This window comes from Cebus imitator, unplaced genomic scaffold (assembly GCF_001604975.1).
Source record: "Cebus imitator isolate Cc_AM_T3 unplaced genomic scaffold, Cebus_imitator-1.0 Scaffold264, whole genome shotgun sequence".
In the NCBI taxonomy this organism is placed as follows: Eukaryota; Metazoa; Chordata; class Mammalia; order Primates; family Cebidae; genus Cebus; species Cebus imitator.
In genome coordinates, this window is record NW_016107579.1 from 3,119,068 (window position 1) to 3,127,090 (window position 8,023).

The window sequence follows — 8,023 nt, forward strand, 5'->3', positions numbered from 1 at the left end:
CCTCCTCCTGTGAGCTGCCCAGGCCTGTGTCCTGGTGGAAGGGCTCCAATCCTTCCCCTTCCTCCCTTTTGGTTCTCATGCTGGCCCTCGTCGCCTCCCTGATGGGCTGGGTCTCTTAGGTGCTACAGCACTGCCACTGTCTTCCTAAAACACCCCTGCAACGAGTCACATGCTCTTCTGGCCTTACCATCTCTTACTGGGCTGACAAACCCAGGCCTAGCTACCCTGGACTTGACCTGGTTCCTCTCCTAGACCTACTCTCACTGCGTTCACCATGGGACCTTCATTCTTGCCCACCTCTTCTCTCGTGTCCCCCTGGAGGTCACCTGGAAAATGCCTCCTCATGCTTCATGGCTCAGTTCAAATCCTGCCTCCCCTGAGATATCTCCAGTAGACTTAGGTGTCTTTCCCCCTCAGCTTTCTCCCTGTGGTCTCTCCCGGGAGAGGGAAGATCTCCCTGCTTATATACTAGTCTTCCCAGTAGACTTGGGGGTGGGAGTGTCAGGGCCTGGCTTATGTATGCGTTGCTGTATCTCCAGCAGCTAGTTCAGTGCGTTTACTGAATGAAAGGGAAGGAATTCTGTGCTAGGAATAGTTTGTGATTAGCAATTTGAAGTGGGCCACTAACCAACTGCTGTATTTAGCACCTCTATTTTTTTCTAGAAAATATACCAACTGGGACAGCCATCCCCACGGGGCCTGCTGCTGAAATATTTCCTGAATGTTCACAAATTTCCTGGACGTTCGAAACATATTGAATTCGATTCTCACGGAGCCTCCAGTATCCCCATGAACTGATCTGAAGGCCCTTCCTGGATGAACCAGAAGTGGGTCCTCTCAAGCTAGCTGCGTCGGGGTTCCTCAGTCTTACTGAGAAAGAGGCCCAGAACACAACAGTTTGTATGGTTCTTGCCGACATATAATAGATTTCAGGGGTTTGGGAACTGAGGATATCAACTCAAAAGTCCCACAGGGAAATGGTTCTGTGTTCAAGCCTGGTTAAGAATTAGAATGAGGGCATGAGCAGGCGTGATGTGTCTGTGTCCACCTGCTTACACCTGTGGGGAGGAAACAGCAGCACACATTTGGGAGCACGGAGTGGCCTGCCATCTGAGCTGCCCAGAATGCAGGGCCTGTGCTGGAGTCCTGGGCCTGCTGCTGACCTATGGGGTCTTGGCCCAGCCAACTGGGCACCTCAGCTCTTCCGCCTGCCCCATGTGGTGCCCCTACTTCATTCAGTACATAAGTACTCACCAGTGCGGGTGCTGTGCTGGGCACTTGGGCAGTGGCAGACGAATAGCATAGGTCTTGGCATCTCCAAGCCCATGAACTGCCAGAGATGATAAGCAGGCCACTGCTGGGTTTACGGATGTAGATGGCCGCTAGGTCCCTCCTGATGTAGGAGTCACCCATCTGCCCTGGTAAGAAATATAGGACTATCTCATCCAAATACCCTTCCCACACCCACTCTCTCATCAAGGACTTGAGTCTGTGACCTCAAAAGCATGAGGTGGCCTTGGGGCATTCTGTGGGGCTCCATGTCGGTGTCTGAGCTCTTCCAAAGGCCAGCTTGACCCCCACTCCTAGGAAGTACTCCCAGCTGGATTCTCCTTCATACCTGGCTCCAGGCTCAGGCTGTCTATCGTCAGTGTCCAGGGCTGCCAGCTGAGCAGGACGCTGCACTGGGCCTGGCACACACCTCTGTGCAGAGATCGAGTTGCTCTGGAGAGATGTGACATATGCCGTTGAAGCTTGGCAATGGTGGCTTAAGTGACAGAAAAATAAATGCCAGGTCCCTGAGCCCAACCCTGCCAAAGGTCTTCTTCCAGCCAGAACCCTAGTTACTGCCCATGGGTGCAAAGGTCTTCTCTCTACTCCATACCTTATAGGAGCTGCAGGGCCAGGAATGGCATCTGGGTTCTCAATTCGTTTTGCAAATGAGCCCTAAGGCTCCCTTTTATGGTTTGCCTTGTCGCTTTTGGATGTTTTCATCATTCTCAAATTGATAGATAGATGGGTTATGCGAAAAAAAAAAAAAAAAAAAAGGCATGAGAGCAAGTGCGCTGTACTCTTCTGTCTTCTGCAAGCCCGAAGCTGTAGTGTGGCCATGTTTCCTTCCCACCTTCTCCACTGGGCTGGAGTTCCTTGATGGCAGCAGGGAGCCAGCATCCTTCGTTGGGGTGGCCTGGTCTTGCAGCTGCTTGGAGGGTGTTGGCTACAGCACTGGTGTGCATTATTGTATTCAAAACTGACAGGCGCACTCACATCTTTAGTCTAGATGGAAGGCTGAATTCACCAGTACAAGGAGAACCAAGCTCAATGCTAAATGAGGCTTTGAAGCAACAGGAACAGGTCCTTGCCCCTCATGAGGGGATGGGGGAGCCCCCACCCCCTGGAAACACAAGGTGATTTGGAAGAACTCAATTTACACCCTTGGCTCCCGTGGGCTGGGGGATCAGCAGAGGGCGGGATAATCCCAGCTTCTCGAGCAGATGGTTTCAGACTACTGCTTGACCCAGTTCCCTCCCAGCAGATGACTGCCAGCGGGGCTGACAGCTCCTCCACCAGGGGAGCAAAGTGTGGACCCTCCTCTCAACCTCCTTTTCCCTCCTCCCACCAGCAAGGACACAGTGGCTTCTGCTCCCCCTTGGTACCAGGTCAATGGGCAAGATGCTGCCCCTTCTTGAAGGCAGGGAGCCCTCACCCACATTCCCTCCCTTTCCACAGCCCTGTCCAGCCCAGGTGGGACTGGCTATGAGAAGCGCTGGCCAGGAACACTCCTGCAAGGCTTGTGTTGGGGAGTGGGGGCTGCTAACTCCTTCACTGGCTTTATAGCTTCTCTCATTCATTCATTCGATCATTACTTCAATAAGTTCTCTCTGATCATTGCTAGGTCTGGTGCCAGATAGGGCCCAGGAGGCCTGCTTCCCAAGCAAGCGGACAGACAAGGGAGGAGGTAACAGCCAGGTAAAAAACTATCCGGGGCACAAACGGGTCAGGAAAGTGATGCCAAGGAGCTCACTCTGGGCTCGTTCTGAGAGCCTGAGAATGAGTTTGTCAAGTGGCTGGTGGCTGTGGTGATGGAGACAGCTGGGTTCGCAAATACAAGCAAAACCAGGAGGTGGCCAGCCTGGCTCAAGGCCATCAGGCAGGAGGTGCCTCCCAGGAGGCAGAGGCTCCGGGGCCACAGGCTCCCAGGCCTCTGATGGGACAGCAGAGACTCTGGCTTAGACTCTGGAGGTTCTAAGGAGGCAGAAGGGCTGCCATCACGGGGATCCTTCGTGATCCCTGCTTCTGACTTGGGTCGGCAAACTCACACCTGCCCTAGTTTTGCCCGTCAGCTTCGGGTCGGTTCCTCCCATTGGGAGGGAGGGGGCGCTCGGCCTCCAGACTTGCGGGCCACTGCGGTCCTGCGGTCCCGGCAGAGCTTCACCGTAGCAGGGCTGGCAGGAGAGGCTGGAGGAGGAAGGCGGGGGGCAGGAGGTCACGCTCCGCCTCCGATGTCCCCGATTCCCGAATATCCTAGGAAAGCCAGAATGAACTCCCATCGTGCTTCTGCCTTGAGTCTAGCCGGTTGCGAGGGAACGGGGCTCGGCGCCGTGTCCTGTGGGCATTGTCATGCGGCCTCAGACCCGGGTGGGGGCGTGAAGGATAGAGGAGTGCATTGCCCTTGGGGCCCTGGACAGGTCTGAAAGTCACGTGTCCACTGACAGCGTTCCTTGTCCGGTGGCTTTAGAACGGTGGTCTCAGAACTATCCTTTATCGGGTTCTGTGAAGAGCCTGGCCCAATTGACTCGCTGGGCCTCCCACCCAGCCTGTATGATACAGGTGTTACTGTCCCTTCACAGAAGAGGAGGTAGGGACTAGGAAAGGTGAGGACTCTACCCAAGGTCACTCCTGCAAAGTTGGCAGTGGCTGAGCCCGAGTGGAACCCGGGTTTGCGTGAGGCCAAAGTTTGTCAGCTGGCGAAAGTGGGGATTCCACAGCTGGCGAAAGTGGGGGTGGGGGTGGGGAACTGGAGACCCTGCCAGCCCCGCAAGCTCTGAAGCTCAGTGGCCTCCGGGCCGCGCGCCTGGAACCCGGCACAATCCGGGCGTTCCTCCCGGCCCGGCAGAGGCAGCCGCTGGCCAGGCCTCCAGTGGCTGCTGCCTCCCGGCTTTCCAGCCCGCGGGGCCCACGCCTCGGCCAGTGCGTCGGCGGCCGGGGGCGCTGGGTAAAGGCGCTGTAGCCCGAGAGCGGCAGCCGCCGGCGGAGTCTGTCTCCAGCGTCCCAGGCCGCGCTGCACCCCGCTCGCCTCGCCAAGCTCGGCCGCGAGGGAGCGCCCCGGGAGGGCTCGGGCGGCCAAGGCAGCGGGAGTCGCCTCTGCCGGTTGGGGAGGGCGGCGGCTAGGACAGGGGCAGGGCCTGCGCGGCCGCGGGGAGGGGGCGGCGGGCCGGGAGGAGCGCCTGGGTCCTGCGCCTGGAGCCCGTCGGTGCCGCAGGCCGCCCAGCTGGGCAAGGGTCCGGGGCGCCCACGTGGTGGGAAAGTTTCGAGGTAGCAAAAGTAGCCCGGCATTGAGGGGGGTGGGAGGGGAAGGGAAGGGAAGGGAGGGAAGGGGGCCGGCTCGCCCCTCCTTCTCTCGAAGGCAGAAAGGAAAAAAGCGGTGGGAAGCGAGGGTGAGCGCGGGGGGCGGGCAGCCCCAACCTGAACGGATTCCGCCTCCCCCTCCTTCCCCCACCCCGGGAAGCCCGAGCGGGCAGGACGACACCCTCCCTCCCCCCCTTTTTCTGCCAACGTCTATCTCAACGCGCGCGCACATACGGAGATTGTGCGGCTTTTTTCCCCCTTGGGAGAAAAAACGGGGAGAGTAAAAGAAGAGAGGGCAAAGAGAAGAACTCGTCCTCGGCGAGCTCCGCACTCCGTGCCGCGGCCCGGCGCGGGGACGCCGCCGCTGCCGCCGCCCGCCAGCTCTCTCCCGGCCCTGCAGCGGGTGCCAGTGCGAGCGCGAGCGAGGGCACCGCACCCGGGGACGCTGTGAGACTTTTCGGCGCTCGAGCCGACCTCGCCGCCGCCGCGGCAGGCAGAAGAGACAGGGGCGAGAAGGGCCCTGCTTCCCGCTTGTCTTCCTTGCCCGGCGCCCCGCGCCCGGCTGGGCCGCGCAGGCAGGCGGAGGGAGGGAGGGAGGCGGCGAGGAGGCGGGAGGAGCAGAGGCCCCGGCGAAGCGCGCTGCGGCCGCCCGCCCGTGGATGCGGCGCCCAGGGAGCCTGGAGACAACTTTGCCGTGTGACGCGCCGGGAGGACTGCAGGGCCCGCGGCCGAGGGCTCGGCGCCGCCTGTGAGCCAGCTTTCGCGGCCGGCGCTCCCGGGCACCGCGCTCGCTCTGCGCCGCTGCCCACCGGCCCGCGGGGAGGACGACCTGCCCGTCGCCGCCACTGGCGGCCCTTCTCGGCGCGAGGCAGTGAGGGCGAAGCGCTCAGGTGCGAGCGCGGGGCCCCGCCGCAGCGCCCGCCGCAGCGCCGCGCCAAGCCGCGCCCGGCTCCGCTCCGGGGACTCCAGCGCCTTCGCTTCCGTCTCGGCCAAGTTGCGTGGACCCGCTCTTTCGCCCACCTTCCCCGGCCGGCGGCTGAACCGCCGCTCCTGCGGCTTTCGCTTCACCCGAACCGGGGCTGCGGGGCCCCCGACGCGGAGAGGATGGGGAGAAGGCTGCAGATGCGGAGGCGCCCCGAGACGCCCGCGCGGCATTGACCCGCGACCCCTGCCTCGCCCCTCGGGCCCCAGTGGCCCTCGGCGCCCCTTCCCCGCCTCGCGGGAACCCCCGCGGCCCGGCCGGCCCCCTCCCCCAGTGAGCCGGCGGCGGCCCTCCCGGAGGGCGGGCGGGCGGAGGCCCGGGCGGGCGCGGGCGGGGGCGGGGCGGGGCGGCGCGCTTGGAGCCCGGAGCCCGGAGCCCGGCCCTGCGCTCGGCTCGGCTCGCCTCGCGGCGGGCGCCCTCGTCGCCAGCGGCGCACCATGGACGGGCTGCCCGGTCGGGCGCTGGGGGCCGCCTGCCTTCTGCTGCTGGCGGGCGGCTGGCTGGGGCCTGAGGCCTGGGGCTCACCCACGCCCCCGCCGTCGCCCGCCGCGCCGCCACCACCCCCGCCGCCCGCAGCCCCTGGCGGCTCGCAGGACACCTGTACGTCGTGTGGCGGCTTCCGGCGGCCTGAGGAGCTCGGCCGAGTGGACGGCGACTTCCTGGAGGCGGTGAAGCGGCATATCTTGAGCCGCCTGCAGATGCGGGGCCGGCCCAACATCACGCACGCCGTACCCAAGGCCGCCATGGTCACGGCCCTGCGCAAGCTGCACGCGGGCAAGGTGCGCGAGGACGGCCGCGTGGAGATCCCGCACCTCGACGGCCACGCCAGCCCGGGCGCCGACGGCCAGGAGCGCGTTTCTGAAATCATCAGCTTCGCGGAGACAGGTGGGTCCGGCCCTCCGGCTCTCTGCCGCCGTCCCCGCTCGCTCCCGCTCTTCCTCTCCTTGCCAGCTCCGGCTGCTGCCGCCGCCGCAGCCCGCGCGCCCTGGGGGCAGCCTGGACTCCCGGCAGGGCTCCTTCGGCGGTGGCCCTGTGCGCTCCGCCCCGGTTGTAGTCATCTTCCCCCAGGCCGCAGACCCCTGCCTGCTGCCTCAACCTTCGCCGCCGAGCGCCTTGCCCTCCACCCCTGCTCTCCGGAATCCGGCCCCAGCGCCTCTGGGCGCGCGTCCCCCTCCCGGCAGATGCGCGCGGCCCTGGCTCTGCGGGCACTTGCTTGGTGATTGCTTAATGTTTTTGTTTCCCACGATCGAAGTGTAGGCTTAGCAGTGTGGATGGAGATGTGTGTGCTTGTTGATATACGTGGGCCGGAGGAGAGAGAGTGTATGTGTGTCTGTGTGTATGTGTGTGTGTCTATGTGTGTGTGTGCCTGCGTGAGAGGCCCCTGGGGCCGCTTCCATCACCGGCGGCGTGGGCTTGCCAGGATTGCTGAAGCCTCGCTGGGGAGAGCTAGGCAACCTCTCTTCCGATTGTGTGGGCACCGGAATCGGGCGGAAGGCAGGCTTCTCAACAGGTCCATCATTTACACAGAGAAAGCCGCGGCTCGGGGACAGCCGGGTGCCTTTCGGCTAGCCTGGCAGCTGCGGTAGACCCCTCGCCCGAGAGGCAGAGTCGTAGTTAACAAAGGGTTTGGCTCCTTTCTGGAATCCCCCCACCCACCCTCTGGCCCCAGATTGCGAATCCCTAACACTGTCTAAATATAAAAATCAGAGAGAGAAAAATCTTTCGGAACTTTAAAAGAAGGAGAAAAATGTGCCCGCGCCAAAATGCTGCAAGTGCTTTCGACTCCGCTGTCCTTTTCAGGACTTGAATGAGCCAGGCTGGCTTTTGTGCCTGGAGCTCGGCCCCATTTGTGCCGAGGGGACTGCGGAGAAGGTCGCAGGGGGGAAGCCCCGGTGCAGTCAGGGCGGGGGCAATCGGGGAGCCTGGGTGGAGGAGCAGTTGTGCCCCTGGCTGCAGATGTCCCCCCCTCCCCAGGCAGCAGGCAGCCTGGGGATGAAAAGGGATGAAAAGTTTTGCATGGCCGGGTGTGGAGAAAAGCAGAGACAATCGGGGCTGGTTTGTGCTTAGAAAGAAATGCATTGCCGTTTTAGCTGTCCACTAAAGTGAGTCAGGGAAAGCTCGCCATGCAATTAGAGGGCTCGGATTAAAAGGTGCTTTGGGGACCAGAGTTAGAAATGTGATTCTGGAAGGTCGAGGAGGCCTTTTGGTCCCGGTGGCACAAAATGACAGCGGGGGCTGTTATATTTCTGGTCCGTTTCACGGAGCCAGCTCTTTGACTTATAAATAACAGATTCAGGTCACAGGCAGCTCGTCCAAGACCAGCTTTTAAGGCTGCAGTTTCCCCCATTTCAAAGTCAGATGTCAGTGTTATTAGAGGAGCCAGGCGAGGCCTGAGATGGGGGCTTGGGAGGGGCATGGTGGGAGGTTTGATAAAACCAGCCCAGGCCACAGAGTTTCGTTATTTGTTCTTCGTGG

The 8,023-nt window shown here is 62.0% G+C and overlaps 1 protein-coding gene across 1 annotated transcript in view; it reads left to right on the plus strand.

Moving 5' to 3' along the window:
• The first annotated feature begins 5,939 nt into the window (after positions 1-5,939).
• The window catches only part of INHBB (inhibin subunit beta B), a 5,698-nt gene continuing 3,614 nt past the window's right edge, over positions 5,940-8,023 (plus strand). The window contains exon 1 of the mRNA XM_017500268.2: positions 5,940-6,433. Coding sequence (XP_017355757.1) covers positions 5,986-6,433 — 448 coding nt within the window. The 5' untranslated portion in view covers positions 5,940-5,985. The remainder of the gene's footprint in view (positions 6,434-8,023) is intronic.